The sequence below is a fragment of the Triplophysa rosa genome, linkage group LG8, assembly GCF_024868665.1.
Source record: "Triplophysa rosa linkage group LG8, Trosa_1v2, whole genome shotgun sequence".
NCBI classification, from domain to species: Eukaryota; Metazoa; Chordata; class Actinopteri; order Cypriniformes; family Nemacheilidae; genus Triplophysa; species Triplophysa rosa.
Window position 1 is genome coordinate 19,635,702 of NC_079897.1, and position 18,392 is coordinate 19,654,093.

Consider the following 18,392-nt stretch of genomic DNA (forward strand, 5'->3'; position numbering starts at 1 on the left):
AAACTCTGGTCCTGTGCCCTAAACAAATCCTCCTGCTCCTCTGCTGCCTTCTCTTCCACGCCCTCCTTCCTCTCCGATCAACCTATTCTTATTCATCTGCTTAAGTCTCCTAAGCAGACAGCTAGCAATACCAAGAGCACCACCCTTCAAGAAGCGCACAAAATTGTCACCAATAAGGGGACCCATGGCAAAGAGCCCAGGCTCGGCGTTGCACTCAAAGGTGTATGGATTTATGTCAATGGGATTTTGTTTGTAGGAAATGGGCCTGCTAGGATCCAAGCCAAGGTACTGCCCTTTTTCCTTCAGGAAAAACAGGTTGGGATAGGACCCGATGAGAACTAGCACCATCGAGACTTTCAGAGCTTTGAGAACGCCGCTGGATCCCTTCATCACGCAGTGCATGTCAGGCTGGAAGGAGAGCACACAGTGCTCGGGGAAGCTGGTGTAGTCTGGGAAGAGAGATGGGCTGGGGGTTGTGGTGTTGCCAGCAGGGGTTGATTGGTAAGCTTGGGAACACATCATGTGGTAGACCCTGTGATATTCTGGGTAAAGTGTCTTTGGCAACTGCTTGAATATGAGACCTGGGTCATCGGCACGCTTACGGAAGGCATGCAACACGGGGACCCCGTGGTTCAGAGCACACAGCACTGCGTCTGCAGCGCTAAGCCCCGCCCCCACTACCAGCACGGGGTCAGAGGAAGGTCCCAGATTGCAGCTGACAGCCACTCCAAGGTCACGCACGTTGTGAAACACGTAAGGGAGATCCTCGCCTTCCACTACCAATCGAGCTGGTGAGTCAGATGCCCCTGTAGCTAGCACGACATTCTCTGCGAATAAACTAAACGGGACATTCGTGGCCCCCTGGAACTGCTGGTAGCCCCTGACCTCCCAGAGTCCCTGTGAAAGCCCCTGGGAAACCCCAAAACTCTCTCTCACCTCTTTTCCTCCCCTATTTTCACCCTTTTCCTCCTCAATCTCACCCATACCGGTATTTTCCGTTCTGTTTCGGATCTCATTCATTGACCCATTTCTTATTCCAGTTTGACCATTCTCAGTCCCGTTCTTGTTGCAGTAATCAAAGCCATTTTTCACACTATACACCTGATCACTTATAGTGCCTTTTTCATTCCCAAGACTGTTTTCATGACTGCGGTGGAGTTTCTGAACAGAGGTGACGTAAGTGTTGTCGACAAAGTTCTTCTGGAGGCTCATGAGCTTGACGTAATTTTTGTAGTAGGAAGAGATCTCTTCTGGAGTGGCTCTGTCATTGGATGCCCCCCTGTTAGAAAATCCCACACAGACACAAAAAAATCCATCAATCTTTTTATATTTCTGTCTTCATAATGTGTGCAATTGTTACCAATAGTACATACCTTCTCTTGCCTAAGGTCAAATCTCTGTAGTTGACTCCTGGTAACTCCATCCATATACCAAGACTAATTGTAAGCATTGAACCCTCCATTGTCTTGGAGATAAAAGAGAAATGATGAAACACACATTCAGATACCTTACATTGACTCAGCTAACTGATAGTGAATAAATGGATATAAAGAAACTCAAAACACCAACTTAACACCAACAAGCTGAGCCTTATGAGGACAGGAACTGGAATAAGCCCTAGCATCACATGAAAAGACTCACGTGCCAGGCACCACCAGGTGTGGCCTTGCCCAAGACCAAATGAGGAATGTGCCGTTTCTTTTCCAGCCTCCACTGCAGTAAAGATGGAAACTCAAAGCCCAAATCTGCATTCGGATGAAGGAGGGTGTCAAAGAGCACTGCCACAGGGTTCCCCGAACGCCCTTCTAATCCCTCACAGAGATACTCCAAATCCTGAATGAAAACACAACTGGTTTCTTGCTAAATTGTGATTGTTTACATTTCTGTGACTGTTTTGTTACTATCCTATTACCTGTTCAGTTATAGGAACCTGTTTGGATTCCTGTAGTTTACGAAACAGGATGGTGTTTGGGTGCGCAGCCACGGGATCTAAATACGGAGTATACCCGCTCAGAAGGTATGACAAGCAGATACCTGAAGGGCCGTTCCCTGTGAAAGAGTCAGGAGTAGCTTTTGTGTTAGTTACTACACAACAATGGTCAATGTATTAACTGTTTTTCATTTGTGACTTACCAATGATGACTACTGGCACAGTTCGAGCACAGTCCCTCGGCAGGGAACTTTCTGCCAGAAGAGGCATAGTGGCAGCCAGAATCAGAGCTGGCACTGGTTAAAAAAACAACTCTGTCAATCAACACAAAATGAATGTGGTCTGTGCTTTTTTTATTGTGAATAGGCTATGTTAAAGGGATACTTCACCCAAAAATGAACATTCTGGCATCATTTACTCACCTTCGAGTTGTTCCAAATCTGTATAAATTTCTTTGTTCTGATGAACACAGAGAAAGATATTTGAAAGTAAAGTAAAGTAATTTTGATAAAGTAATTTTTCCAATGGTAGTCAATGGGGGGCAAAATCTGTTAACTAAAACGTTTTCATATACCTATACGATACCTATCTATACCTTTTTTACACAAAATATAAATAGTAATTGTGTTCATTTTGTATGCCATTTCTGTTGTATGCATACAGGATCAGTGCTTTTACTGCCTTCTGACAAAAGCAACTAATAAACAGTTTTATAGAAATAGAACTGTTATCCGGGTACACTCATTGTCTTGTCCCGGCGGGTGCAAATCACCCCTGATTGCACATCCGTTTGGCTTGTTAATCCGTGATGCCCGTGTTTATGTTTTTCAAAAAAAGTGGGTTTGGCATTCTGACAGTCGGCCCATCCAGTCACCTAACACACCCCCTTTTTCTTTCACCCTGGTTGTTTATACTTTTCAGAGCGTGCAGGATTCCAAGCATAACCGGAGGCAGGATGGTGCGACAGGGGTGTGTATGGGGGGGTACTGGTAGAGTTGGCAATGTTTGAAAATGGCATTTCCACCCCATTGCCCCATTTAACAGTCTCCTGAACACATTCACTATGGGCACTCACATGGGCTGACCAAGCGCCCGTCTGATACGGTGACCGGGAGGGGACATGCTCGTTTCACTTAGTTTTGTTGTGGCCACGAGATATTACCTCGTGGGAACGTGATAATATGTTGTGGCCACCAGATGTTACCTCGTGGGAACGCGATGTTATGTTGTGGCAACGAGATCAGCTTGTTGAGGTAACGACATCCTTATGTTGTGGCCACGCCATATGAAGTCGTTCCCTCAAGATCCTATGGTGAGGGAACGACATCCTTTCTCGTGGCCACGACTTTGTATGTTGAGGGAATGACATCCTTTCTCGTGGCCACGACTTCGTATGTTGAGGGAACGACTTCCTTATCTTGTGGCCACGACTTAGTATGTTGAGGGAAGGACATCCTTATCTTGTGGCCACGACTTAAATGCGTGCGCGTCTATTAGCGTCTGGAACTATCAGAAATAGATAGGACTATAATAATATTTATTTTTAATTAAGATATAGCGCTGAACTAATTAAAAAACACACATTCGTTTCCTTTTAGTCGTTTTTATTTTTTCCTGTGATAAATAAATAGGTTTAATTGCGATATGGCTGGGCTGCACGATTATGTCAAAAGCATATGTTTTACATTATTCCCCTTGATATTGTAATTGTAATTATAAATGATGATTCGTTTTTACATTTTATAATGATTTCAAGGCTCCAATTTCGGCGCGGGATTGCGCATAATTTAAATCGCCTTAATAATGTGAGAAGTTCCGGCATAAGTGTTGGCCTATTCGCTTAATCTCGGATCAAATAATGAAATAAACATACTGACACGAACGAAATGAAATCAACATGTGAAACAGTCTGTCTTTATTCTAGAATATAATTACACAATCACCGTACCAGCCTTCTCTGTCTTTAGGTCAAACTGGCCCATATTGCTTAAGAAGTACTGCGCTTCTGGGGCACTCCATCTTGTCCGAAAAGCAAAGTCTGAAGATATAAGCCTATTTCATACAGAGATCTCGGAAAATTCACGCATAATGTGTCCCAGGATTTGTCTCGGGATGTCATATTATCACGCAAAATGTGTTGCAGGATCGTTCGATTTTGGTTCACACTGCCACTGATTTTCTGGAATGTGTGCGTGCGTTCACACACATATCGTAAAGTTCCCGAAAATATATAACGTGTAATGTACTGTGTTACGTGCAATTTTTTTGTGAACGGTTAAGGCTGTCAAGTTGAATGAAATTTACTTGCGGTGGTTTAGGTGGCTCAATAGCCACTTTCCTTATATTTAGTGCCAAATATAAGCCCAAATAAGTTTTATTGTTGGGTTATTATTATGTTATAAATAAATAAATATAAATATATTGTTGCTTTTTAAATGTTAAATAAAACACTTTTTATTTATATATTTATTGGTAATTGCAGAACAACTAAGTACAATAAGAACAGCGCTTTTCTCCTAAAATAATGATTAAACCCAGCCAGCTTATATATAAGATAAATATGAACTGTCGAATGAAAAAGTAAAAGCAAATTGTTGTTCAATGCATTTTTACAGAGCCTTAATTCAATATATTATGAACGCAACGGAGTCTTAAGGAAGTAAAAATTAGACTGTATTTTTGCAACAGCAGGGCATTTGAGCCACCTAAACCACCGCAAGTAAATTTCATTCACCATGACAGCCCTAACCTTTCACAAAAAAATTGCACGTAACACAGTAAAATGTAAAAACGAATCATCATTAATAATTACAATTACAATATCAAGGGGAATAATGTAAAAAATATGCTTTTGACATAATCGTGCAGCCCAGCCATATCGCAATTAAACCTATTCATTTATCACAGGAAAAAATAAAAACGACTAAAAGGAAACGAATTTGTGTTTTTTTATTAGTTCAGCGCTATATCTTAATTAAAAATAAACATTATTATAGTCCTATCTATTTCTGATAGTTCCAGACGCTAATAGACGCGCACGCATTTAAGCCGTGGCCACAAGATAAGGAAGTCGTTCCCTCAACATACGAAGTCGTGGCCAAGAGAAAGGATGTTGTTCCCTCACCATCGGATCTTGAGGGAACGACTTCACATCGCGTGGCCACAGCATAAGGTATCTTTACCTCAACAAGCTGATCTCGTTGCCACAACATAATATCGCGTTCCCACGAGGTAACATCTGGTGGCCACAACATATTATCACGTTCCCACGAGGTAATATCTCGTTCCCACGACAAAACTAAGTGAAACGAGCATGTCCCCTCCCGGTCTCCATAGTCTGACACTCATTTGTCTCTGATTTTTTTAAATAGTAGATCTCTACTAAATAACAATATTACAATATAAAAGCTAACTGCCCGTGCAAATAGTAATTTTGAAGACTTCAGGAATGCTTAGATTAAAATAATGAAATAAACAAAGAATTAAAAAGTTGTGTAATTGTCTCACAATTTACTGTATAAATTGTATAAAAGACGTAAAGATGTGATCTTCAAAGAGTATTGAGCAGGTTTTGTGCTTTAGAATGGGAGTGTACACAGACAGGGCTATCTGTTGAGTATGTCTACACATACACGTGTCTATGTGATCACGTGTGTCCACATGTTGTGCGGAAGTCAATACGCCCCCCGCAGACCCCTAAATGCAAGGTTGGTTTTTGGCAATTAAGAAAACATTTAAAACAGCGCTTTGACTAAAAGAAATGATCACAGTAACGACATGACAAAGATTGCTTTGAATATCTTACACCTTAACAGCACAGAAAGTACTAGATAACGTTGCCTTAATATCATTAAGTGCTTTTATAACATGTATCTCGTTCCTGTTATGATCCTCTTTAATGGCTGTGTGAATCATAAATAATGCGCAAAAATGCATTTATATAAAACCGTATTAAGTGGACAATTAGCGCTTAGTTTAGTATGTTAAACTATCAAAACGTGAATCTTTAGTGGAATATAAGCCGACATATGTAACGTTAGAAAGGCGAAAATCATACACGTTATACCTTGCAGAATATAGGCTACATCTACACATGTGTGCTATTTAAAATAGTAATAAAGACATATAGTGACACCAGATTTTCTTACCTCCAAGGCAAAAAACCTTCAGATTCTCTGTTTTTCAGATTCGAGTATCTCTGGAAGGCTCGGGATGATGCTGCGCGTGGTATAAATAGTCCCGTGTCACTCGTGGGAGGATCCAAGCCGTGTCACAGGATGGCATGGATAAGTCATTTCTAAAGATTCTGCTTCAAAGAACTGACAGACATGTTTTGTGGGTACATATTTGTTTAACAACGAAGTAACAATGTGCGATACAGAACGGTGTTAAACCGACGTAACACGTCGTTGCATTACAGGCAATGAAGAAGCTCTGAGGTGTCAGTTCAGCATCACCTGCGCCTCGTGTCGTACCGACAGGCATGTCGAGCAAGCCCAGAATCGTGGAGTCTGTTATACGCACATGGCATTCAGTGAAATACAGCAACTTGCCCTTTTCCCATTAAACGATATAGGAAACTCAATCGATCTACTCGATCCGAGCATCAGCTTCTCGGTCTGCAATAGATATTGCAAAATCACCTCGTTCAATTTATTGTGATAAGAAATCGATAAATTCTTATAGTGATTGAGCAATACTAGTCCCCAACCTCCTATACCTTTATTTTCATTGTGAATTATTCATAGAAGGACATAATGCGGGAACATGTCACTAATTGGCTACTTTACGAATTAGCGCAAAAGCTGCAATTTGATAGGACACATGGCTTTTAGCACGAAGGAAAAATATAATAAGCACGTTCTGCTCCATTTTAAAAATGGACAGACACCATTTAAATCTCGCTATCTATGGACATTTCGGTGGTACCGTATGGGACCGACATGCAGGAGTTCTACTCGTCCCCACTAGATGGCGTAAGCAGTGAGTGTGTGCGTGCGTGTGTGATATAATGATGGGACTGCTGATCATTCGCAACTGATGCTGATGCACACTCACACATCCACGCTTCGTTCACGCAGTGCATTTCAACTCAAGTCATTACACTTAAACATTTTAGACACTATGTTACCTGGTGTATTGTAGCCTATAGGCTATCTCCCAACTGTATTATTTACATAATCTGTACTCGGTGTATATATGTTTATCGCGCATATTTTTGTGTATGTTGATATATTTTGTGTATATATAACATGTGTTATTTGTACAGTCTGTCAGTAATTCTCTACACTGTCAGTATGCACTCCGCTCACTGCACATGCTGATGGTGATGTGACAATAAATGTCATTTTAATATGAATGCACATAATTCATAGTCCACACAGCATCAGATTGAATATATTAAATATTTTATTTAGGTAAATATGAATATTGAATATTAGGTAAAAGAGAAATCTTGTCACAGAAATCTAATTACAGTAAGCAGAGAAAGTGCTAGAAAACCTCACATTCATCTGCCATATAAGATTCTGAGCAAAAAACCCTTAATTTGCTATTCTTTACTGTCAAGTGTTTTGTGATGAATTAGGCCTATGCCATGTACTCTAATACTGTGGATTGCTTGAGATATTTGACTTTGAACGGTTGGTTTAATTGGATGTTGATTTGCTGTGATTGTGTTTATGGGTCTGTTGCTCTCCAGGGTTCTGCGAGGGTGAGTTTTTACGTGACTCGCTAAACTCAAGGGCCCTTTAATGTTTAATTAACTTGTTTTTATGCCATTTAAAATAATTATTGTACAGCACCCGTTTAATATAACAGATGAAACAGATTGAAAATGCCCTAGAAAGGCTAGTTCCATGTAAAAAGATAGCTGTGGCCATTTGGATTCCACGGGATTTTAGTCTTTTGATTTTCCAGCAAGGAATAGCAAGAATGTATAGTGAATTCAACTTATTTACGTTTCTAAGGTGGTAGACATTTTGCAAATTGACAAGAATAGAAAACATGTCTTGGTTCACATGTGATGCGTCTGATAAATGTACCACATCTGACATTTAATATCTTCTATAGCTGCAGTTTGATAGACGAGAGGCACATACAAAAAATACATTCTCCACATTTTATCAGACAACGAAGTTAACTAGATCCTCACCCCTTCTGACTGATAAGTTAACACTTTGATGATCTCTTGCCATGACACACTGGCCCTTCTGCCTAGTCCATGCGCGCGGGAGAGCACACAGTCCACATACCGCTCCCAAAAGACCTGTGCCAGCTCCATAAACATGTCTTGATGCTTAGTTTGATGAGACCCGCGCAGATATGTCATGAAGTTCCAGAGCCCACTAACGGTATCTGCAACGCGTAATTTACGCGCTTGTATTACCGCTAGTGACGATGCGTCCCAGCATTCACGATTTATCTCGCCCAGAGTACTTGGAGCCTTGCCGCCACCGGCCCCTATCTCGGCATTCAACGTTTCAAGATCGGGAGGTAAAGAGTGCGATGTTGGGATGGAAAGCATTAGAAGACACAGTGACAAAAGGTGCCACCACTGGCCATCAAAGAATCCAATTAGTCGTCCCATCGAAGTCCTAGGAATCAATAGTCAAACTTCTATGAGTTGAAAACAGTTGCAAATGTAACCATTCAACAGTTTACGTTAAGGTTTGCATATGTTTCCAATATGTCATGCAAAAAAACATTAACATTTTGAGAATGAATCAGAAAGTCTCATCAGTCAAAATAATGTACTTACAATACTGTTTTTGAGATTTCTATCCTGTAGCTGTCCTTAAGACCTCTGTTTCTTTTCATATCGCTAAAGCGTATAATTGGCTTCCAGCGAATCTTTTGTGACTTCAGGGGACTTTTAAAGTGTTACGCGCCCACGTTTCAAGCGTCATACCATTGACTATAGCGCTCACTCACACTACAACCACTTGAGATGAAGCACACGATTAAATAAATAACAATTCGAGGAACAGAAGTGCAGCTCATGATTACCACACTGTAAAAAATGACACAGATATTTACTTAAAAAAATTAAGGTAACAGTATTACACAAAATATTTTTAAGTACTTTAAAGCATATTTTTAACGCAATATTCCACGAATAAATCAAGTAAAATTACCTAAAATATTTAAGCACGTCACATGATAAACTTTAAAGAATCAAGAAGAAATACTAATTTGAGCATAACTTCTTGATCTTTTTTAACTTCAGTTTAACATTTATTATTGTTTATAACATATATGATGTACAAGTAAGCTGAGAGTTGACTCAGTACTGACATTAACAGCATTACTGTTCACTGTGTGAAAAAAAAAACAGCTTGAGCTTTCCCACAAGTTAAGCACAAGCACCACTCTTCTGAAAGATGGTAATCACGAAACTCAGAAATACAAACAGAATATCTTCTAAATCTTAAAGACAACTGAACAATAAACACTATCAAGTCTTTCATTTTATTCTAAAGCACATAAAATAGCACTTTTTCACAAAAATGACTCTCCTAATGCTGTCGCATGCAGAGCATGCAGGGAACTCTAAATTCACTGCTCAGTTAGGGAAATTAACTTAAATAATTCATGTAGTTCCACCACAAAATAATTAAATAAAGATCCTTTATACAATTTTAAGTGGGTTGAACATGATAAAATTAAGTTGAATTCACTCAATTATTTGTGTATTTAGAATTCCAAGATATTTCTATAATTTTAACTTAAATTTTGGTTAAAAAAACAAGAACACAATTATATTAAGTCAAGTTTACTCAATTAATTTAATGAAATCTACTACGACACAGAATCGTTTTTTACAGTGTATACTATTACTCATATTTTGCCAGCTGAAATTATACAAAGTAAGGATATTATTACACGATGCTTTGTTTTATAGTGGCCTATTCTCCAAACATGTAACGTTTTGGTTATGTGGTATATGCTGGAAAAGACTTTGTTAGTTATTATACTGATATTTCATATAGACCGTTGTTACGTGACTAATGAAAACCACTGATAAAATAAGAATATTTAGGTATAATAAAGGATGGTTTTGTTAAATTACTGGGAACCACATATAGGCTATTGGCCTATGTAAGGGATAATGTAAGCAGCAGGTTGTTATCACAGAAATAAGACCCGACAGTGTGATCTTGTATCACACTGAAGGGGCTTATTTCAGAATCAGAAAGAGCTTTATTGCCAAGTATGTTTGCACACACAAGGAATTTGTTTTGGTGACAGGAGCATCTACAGAAACAGCAACAACAGTACACGGAGACCATAACACAATAGAATACAATACACAGATGATTTAAATAAGGGCCTATAGGTATAAAAAATTAAGAAATACAATACAATAAACATAAGATAAAGATATAGAGAGTAAAGCTATGTGTGTATGTAAATATGTACAAGTAAAAAATAAGAATAGACTATTTATGTACAAGGTAGGTATGTGCTATATACAGCAGAATTAAATATAATTTACAGAAAAAGTTATATAAAAAATAGATAGTGTATTATCTGGAGGATATAATTAATATTACACTTAACTATTATTGCACAGAGTTATTAATTGCACGGTGGGTAAAAAAAACCTTTAACTGTTAAAGAGGTAGATGGCCTGAGGGAAGAAACTGGTTTTGTGTCTGGTTTTGGTGCTCTGTGCTCTAGCGCCGACCAGACGGCAGCATTGTGAAGAGATGACGGCTTGGATGTGAGAGGTCCAGGTGATTTTCTGAGCCCTTTTCATCACTCAGGATGTATACAGTTCTTGGAGGGTGGGCAGGGGAGAACCAATGATCTTCTCAGCAGTCCGAACCGTCCTCTGTAGTCTTCTGATGTCTGACTTTGAGGCTGAGCCAAACCAGACAGTGATGGATGTGCAGAAGACAGACTCTATGACTGCTGAGTAAAACTGTTTGTGGTAGGTTGAACTTCTTCAGCTGATGTGAGAAGTACAACCTCTACTGGGCTTTTTTAGCAATGGAGCCAATGTGATTGTCCCACTTCAGATCCTGAGAGATGGTGGTGCCCAGGAACCTGAATGACTCCACTGCTGCCACAGTGCTGTTCATGATGGTGAGAGGGGGGAGTCCACAATCATCTCCACAATTTCGCGATAACAGCCGGCTGCTTGTACATTATCCCACTTATTACACGGCTACTTGCCACATGAGAAAAAACTGGACATGAAATGCAAATATGAAATATTTTATTAGCTCATTTTTACCAAATGCAGACCTTCTGCGAGGAAAATCCCTTTATTTTCGGTTTTAAGGTAAGAAACGACGTTCAAATGTCAGGCAATTTGGTTTAATAATTTGTACATATAATGTTATATATGTTATTAAAAGACATATTTATATTCAATTCGTCAAAAAACCTGTAAAAATGATTGCTGCATCCGGGTTACCATTATTAGTTTTGAGCGGTTGTTATCTGGGAATAAGGAACCTGCAAATGTCGCGACTGGCCAATCAGAATCAAGCATTCCAACGAGCCTTGTAATAATATAATATACCATAAAATTTCACGTTTGGGTTTTTTCATGAAAATACCACTGGAAAAAGACTGGGAAATATTGGAAAATTAGAGATATTCTAACTAAAGAAATTAAGCGTTTTCTCACACTCGGTGAGAAAACCGGTGTGACGAACAGGCTTTTCAACCAATCACAACACACATTGTCATGTTTCCGGAAGCACACACACGTGGCTCGTCCTTAACTTATCGTCAACGTTGTAACTTAAACAAACGTTATACTTGCCACTATAAAGCAGTATAGAGTCGAGCAGTTGTTTCGGCATGGTCTGGACAAGCAGAATTTGTTTTCGGAAGGTTAGTTACGGTGGTGAGTTTATCGAATGTTATTCGCCATGACATTTTCTAGCTTTACAGCATGTAAACACTATTGCAAACTCCATGGTGTATGTATTAATGTCACAAAGTATATGTCTACACTTGTATCAAATGTTTAGCATATGTAAATGCAAATTCAGGAGAACTTTAGAGATGCGATAGATCCCCAAACTCAATGCTAATGCTTTTAGTATTGACCTGTTTTTTTATTTTAGGTCGGTTTAGAGGCTATAAAATTATTATTTTAAACTGTCCGTATATGAATTTATCAGTACACTCGTTGTAGTGTCAACAGTTTGCAGTTGCTAGCACTGCCCATTGTAGCTTGGGTACCTGTGTATTAATGAACGGTCATGGTAATGTTATTTCCTGTCTGCTTTCTTTCAGTATGGCAACTTTGTGGACAACATACGGTTGTATGTGAGGGGGGGATGCGGGGGAATGGGATTGCCCCGTTTAGGAGGACAAGGTGGAAACGGTGGAGATGTGTGGGTGATGGCTAAAAATGGAGTCACCCTGAAGCAAATCAAGGACAAGCACCCTAACAAACGATTTACTGCAGCTGTTGGTTCTAACAGCAGGTGGGCCTCTCTTGTTTACATAAAATGTTTTTAAATCTTTCTATTGCTGAGTACTGCAATTTGTGTGGAATTGGAAATGATAATTTTCCTTTATTTTTGTAATAGATTATAATATATTTCCAGCTAGTATCTAGGCAAACCTTGGGATCAGTGTTCTTATGCCTGACAGGAGCAGCTACCTGGTGGTTACAACCAGTGACAAGATCACTGTCCTTGTAAATAGAGATAAAAAATCTATAAAATATTTTTAAACGTATTTAACTTATATATTATTTAAGCCTTACGTTTAGATTTGTCTGAGGAGTTTTATTATTAATTATTTTCCTTTTGCATGTGGGTAGCTCTGATACATGTCACAGAGCTCTGTCTTTTTTCTTTTCTTCTATTGATTGGTTTTATGTGTGAAATCTGAAGCAGATGTGTTTTACTGTCTATGCAAACGATGTGATGCACTAGCAGAAATAACCTTTTCAATAGTTGCCATCAAATAGCCTATGAAATAAATCTACACATATCATGTGTTTATTTAGACGTGAAGAGTCTTTAGTGTAAATCAAAGTTTATCTAAAAAAAAAACGGTCATCATTTTCTCACCTTTGTTATGCTCCAGACGTTTTTTTTTGCCATTTGTTTTTCTTCCCTGAAACCCAGAGTAAGATATTTAGCAAGGCTGTTATGATTGTATATTCCTGTGACTGTCTTTAAAGTATCTGTTTAGTAGGCTTTCTCTGATTGGTCAAATATGATTTTGTGGTGAGTGTTCTGTGGTGAGATTTTGTTAATAGAATTTGTGTTTTTTTGTCAGTGTTCATGCTCTGAGAGGGTCTAAAGGAGAAGATGCTCAGATCTTTGCACAAACGGGAATCTGTGTTACAACAGATGACGGAAGGATTATTGGTAATTCCATAAACAGTTCTGTCTAGTTTATCCAAATAGTTGAATAATTGTTTTTTTTACACTTGACATCTTTATTTGACGTTTTTCTTTACTTCTGCTTTTTCATTACTTTTTTCTCTTCTCGGTTTGTAATGTGTAGTGAGATTTTGTTCTGTGTGAAAATGAGGTGTCATTTAAAGACTGTTTTATCTTCAGGAGAGCTGAATAATGAAGGAGACAGGCTTTTGGTGGCTAGAGGTGGTCAGGGTGGCTCTCTTCACTCTGGGTTCTTGCCCAGTAAAGGTCAGACCAGGCAGATTCGACTGGACCTCAAACTCATTGCAGATGTTGGACTTGTAGGGTGAGAGAAACGTATCAAGATGTGATCAAACTACTACTTCTGTATTATAGATTTAAAATGAAAGATTTGCATTATTTTGTTAGGTTTCCTAATGCGGGTAAATCCTCCTTACTGACTGCCTTATCTCATGCCAAACCGAAGATCGCCAGCTACCCCTGTGAGTACATCACAGTTACAAAACAGTAAAACACAACGAACATAGTTGAGGATGACTGTTTATTAAAGAAATCTGAACGCTTTCAAGGTTAGGCCTTTCTCATTTTGTTCTGCAGTTACAACCTTACGACCTGAAATTGGAAAAATCATGTATGACGACCACAGGCAGGTAAGGTGACAGCCTCTTCAAAAGAGGTGTACGTGCAGAACAGTAGCACACGGTCAGCTCAGGATGACATCTATGGAATTATGACAGCAGTAGTTAGGTTTACTCATTCTAAGACATCACAGTGTCAATCAGTCTTTGCTATGATTTTAAGTACAGTAGTTGGGAATTCCCTGCTCTGCTTTAGGTTAAAAAAGTGCTCTGTCACCATTGTTATTATTTCAGTGTGCTCTCTTACACACTAGGAAAGTCTATGAATGGAATTAAAACTAGGGTACTTGACAAATAAACTATACATGTGTCCTATGATGTGACATAGCAAAAATTTGAAGAAAAAAAAACTAACAATGAAGATAAATCTCTCTTATACTGTTTAATATTGTAAATATAAATATAAATAACATAAAATCATATATTATTAAGTTATTTTTTTGCTGTCACACCATAGGCCATGTGTGCAGTTTCTTTGTCAGCTGCCCACAAACAAATTTTCTATGAGCATGTAATCGCATTCGAGTAAGTGTCAAAGTGTTTCTCTTGAGGTTTCAGTTGCAGACTTACCAGGACTCATTGAAGGTGCCCATGTAAACAAAGGCATGGGACACAAGTTTCTCAAACATGTGGAGAGAACCAAGCAGATGATGTTTGTGGTAAGACTGTGGTCATTCTGTTATTTGGTGAACATAAATATTCAGCGTGAGTGGTCTGTTGTAATGGTGCAAACTGACCAGTTCTGTTTTATATTTTAGGTTGATATCTGTGGGTTTCAGCTAGCTAGTACCACTCCCGTCAGGTCTGCCTTTGAAACCGTGTTACTTCTAACCAAGGTAAAACCTGCTGGTACTCTATAATTCATCTACTGTATATACAGAATGATTCAGACCTCTCGGTTCACATTACAAATAAGCATGGATTTGCAGTTTTTTATATTTTAATTTATAAACTAAAGTAAAAGCTTTTCACTGGGTGTCTCAAGAGTTTTGAACTCAAAAAGTAGACGCTTTGTAATCAACACCACTCTTCTCAATACAATGCTCCTGCATTCAAATTGTGATGAATAAAGTGCCCTTGATTTTCTCTTTTATTCAGGAGCTGGAGTTGTATAAGGAAGAACTATTATCCAAGCCAACCATATTGGTTATAAATAAGATGGACCTCCCTGAGGCTCAGGACAAGCTCAGAGAACTGCAAGAACAGCTGGAAAACCAGGAAGGTAGGCATTATTCAAACATGCGCTTTTTAGACTTGCGTGTATTGTCAAGCCGGTTAGTCATATTTTTCAAACCACATTAACATAAGGCTTTTTCTCTCCAGGGGAGAGAGTAGTCATTTGTATATGGTGGTCTTAATTTTTTGCAATAAGCAATAACGTATTTTGTGAAATTGCATTTACCTTTAAAGCATTCTTGATGACTGTGTGACTACGGTGACAGTCTTCTTGGCTTTTTTTAAGTTACCCTATGTTCTTCTTAGAATCACGACATCGCCTTCCTGATGATATGAAACCAAGAAGCCCAGTGCATTTTACAAACATTGTCCCAGTCTCTGCTTCAACTGGCTTTGGACTGTCAGTGCTTAAATCCTTCATCCGCCAATCACTTGAGGAAGAGGATGTCATACAAACTGAGAGCCAACGCAGTGAGAGATTACTCAAATTGAGAAGGCAGATTTCTACTCCATCTTTACCCAGCTGGGGAAACCCTCATGTGGTCTGAGATCCAACATATAGGAGAACTTGTATAAATAATCTTTAGGTAGTACTGCTATGAACATTTGTGTATTAAATGTGCAGTGTCAGTGTGTGGGTATGAATCCCACAGCTAATAGAAATGACATCAATTCAGCAGGAAGGACAAAAGCTAGTTTCCCTCGAAATGTCTGAATGATGCAAATCTTGTTGCTTAATTGAAACAATATTTTTTATAATAAAGCTCTCAGCATCTATGTGGTTGAGATTCTCTGTGACTGAGTATTGATGGTGTATATACAGGTGCTGGTCATATAATTAGAATATCATCAAAAAGTTTATTTATTTCACTAATTCCATTCAAAAAGTGAAACTTGTATATTATATTCATTCATTACACATAGACTGATATATTTCAAATGTTTATTTCTTTTAATTTGATGATTATAACTGACAACTAATGAAAATCCCAAATTCAGTATCTCAGAAAATTAGAATATTACTTAAGACCAATACAAAGAAAGGATTTTTAGAAATCTTGGCCAACTGAAAAGTATGAACATGAATAGTATGAGCATGTACTAAAGATAATAGTCAGTCAAGGCTGGAGAAAGAAGATACTTCTGAAAAAGAGTCAGACATGCACAAAAGCTTAGAGAATGAAGAAAGTCCAGAAGAACAGAGGACCCATCAGCAAGGTGATTTAGTTGTGCAGAGAGACAACTTTTGTAAACCTGAAATTCCATGTGAAAAACATGAGTTTTTACATGAGTATTATAGTTAACATGGCATTCACATGAAAGTGTGCCAAAACCACAAAAAAATTGAAATTGTTTTTTTTCTTACGGAAATACCTGATAATGTGACTCGTGTTTAGATGACTGCTTAAGTTGATTTTTGGATATCTTGTTTGTCGGTAGTTTTTCATTCATGTATGTACATTTAAGATGCAGAAAAGTGCCTAAATGTTATTATTGTTGTCATTCTTATTTTGACTATATAGCTACAATGTGTTGTGAAATAAATGACCATGGAACATTAATTTGAGCTGAACTTGTTTTATTAGCTTATAACTGTTAGCTCAACTAACGCGATCATTATAAAAGTGTTGAAACACAAAACACATTCATATACACATATTTGACAATCGGATTATTGGTTTTAATAAAAAAAAAATATACTCGTGCTATTGTTGTTTACTTACAATATTTGTTCATTTTAATTATTTTGATAAAAAAACATTCGGACTGTCAACCAATCCGCATTGCGCAAACAGGCACTGACTCACGTGACCCCACCCTAGCACCCTGGGAGACGTTTGCCGCGCATAATTAACAAAATATAGTCCTTAGGCTTGTTCGACTTCATGCGGCGCCGCAAGAATCTGCAGCCGCCTGACAACAGCAATGCATTCTGGTTAGACAATTTGTCCGACTTTGATCGGAGCTGCATGTGGCTACCCGATCACGTGTGCCATTAAAGTACCGCGAGAGCAAAACGAGACCAGCCGCCTAGGCCAGGCGCAGCAGTTGCTCAAAATCGGCTGCGAAAGCCTTGATGACGACACACTTTATTCTCATTGGCCAGAATGTTCACGTGTATGTGTTGCGTGTTTATTCTGACACACTCGGTTACGATTATACTCACAAATTTGAAATTTTATATCACATTTTATGTTTATTGTACTGATCTTAATGCAAAAAATAGGTATTCCTATCATATTCACTTAATCCGTGATAAAGAAATGAATATCCCGTCGTCTGTTCAGCTCCCTACGGGAAACACGAAGTGTCCGACCTGATCAGGCCGTCTTTTCACTCCTCCCCCGCCTGCAACCGGCTGATCTCGCCAGTCGGTGTCAGGCTAGTATGGGTCAACTCGAACAAGCCTCTTGACTGAACGTTGCTAGCTAGCAATATGGCACAAAAAAAGAGAGGCTCTTGTCGGTACACGATCCGGTATGCCTGCACGATCCGTTCACGCATGCGCATAATGACGTAGTAGACAATTCTGTTTAGCGACGACACTGCACGATCTGTTCCACGCTTGAGCACCTTTGTACCGCGACTTTCACTACTGTCCACCTCTGGTCTCATGTCACTTCTGTGTGCACACTATGCGTTGAAATACTCTGTAACGTTTCCCCAGACTTGTTTGTAGTTCTTTCTTCATGTAAGTGCAGATAGTCTAGGCAGAAATACATATTATGTTCCTTATTGTGTTCTGTAACCACCATTGAAGGGATTATTCCTCATTTAGATTATATAGATAGATATATTAGCCTATATATAGACCCATACTAATACAAAACGAGTCGATTTAAAGTGAACTAATATTAGCAGCTTTTAATAAAAACCGTCTTTGACAATACTACTGACCTCAGATCGAAACACGGCAAGTTAAGTAGGCCTAATGCCATGCAGCAATGAATCGCAAAGGGGAGTATGGAGGAAACTGAAGGTTTGCAGTGACAGACTCTCAAGACTCAGACTTTATTCCACATGTAACCAAAATCGTGTATGTTCATGTAACAACTCCTTTATTATTTTGGATTGGCAACCACGTAAACACATCGTAATGCATAGCGTAAGCTACATTTTAAAACATCAAAATAGACCCGCCGTGAACTGTTAAATGAAAAACACGACGTAGCCTACAAAAATATGCGGCCAGTTGTGCCGTCTGGCCGTCAAGCGTTTCATCGCATGCTTGATACCAATAGTGTAGGGAAACCGTGAAGTTGTTTACTACGTCATTATGCGCAT

General features: G+C 38.7%; 2 protein-coding genes across 3 annotated transcripts; one reads left to right on the forward strand and one right to left on the reverse strand.

Annotated features, from left to right (window-relative positions):
- Nucleotides 1-17: 17 nt before the first annotated feature.
- On the reverse strand, nt 18-6,474 carry osgin2 (oxidative stress induced growth inhibitor family member 2). Of its 2 annotated transcripts, none has more exons than XM_057339864.1 (6): nt 6,079-6,474; nt 2,134-2,226; nt 1,913-2,049; nt 1,642-1,833; nt 1,374-1,465; nt 18-1,279 (listed from the first exon to the last, which is right to left on the reverse strand). In XM_057339864.1, the coding sequence occupies exons 2-6, from the start codon at nt 2,198-2,200 to the stop codon at nt 19-21; spliced, it is 1,749 nt and encodes a 582-aa protein (XP_057195847.1). In that variant the 5' UTR covers nt 2,201-2,226; nt 6,079-6,474; the 3' UTR covers nt 18. The 2 variants fall into 2 exon arrangements, with proteins under 2 accessions (XP_057195847.1, XP_057195846.1); XM_057339863.1 differs by lacking the exon at nt 6,079-6,474 and adding an exon at nt 2,353-3,056.
- A 5,163-nt stretch (nt 6,475-11,637) lies between these two features.
- gtpbp10 (GTP-binding protein 10 (putative)) lies at nt 11,638-16,655 on the forward strand. The gene is made up of 10 exons (XM_057340272.1): nt 11,638-11,779; nt 12,188-12,381; nt 13,187-13,278; nt 13,474-13,618; nt 13,702-13,775; nt 13,891-13,943; nt 14,483-14,590; nt 14,690-14,767; nt 15,030-15,153; nt 15,414-16,655. Exons 1-10 carry the CDS (start codon nt 11,747-11,749, stop codon nt 15,653-15,655), a joined length of 1,143 nt encoding a protein of 380 aa, XP_057196255.1. The 5' UTR covers nt 11,638-11,746; the 3' UTR covers nt 15,656-16,655.
- Nucleotides 16,656-18,392: the final 1,737 nt, after the last annotated feature.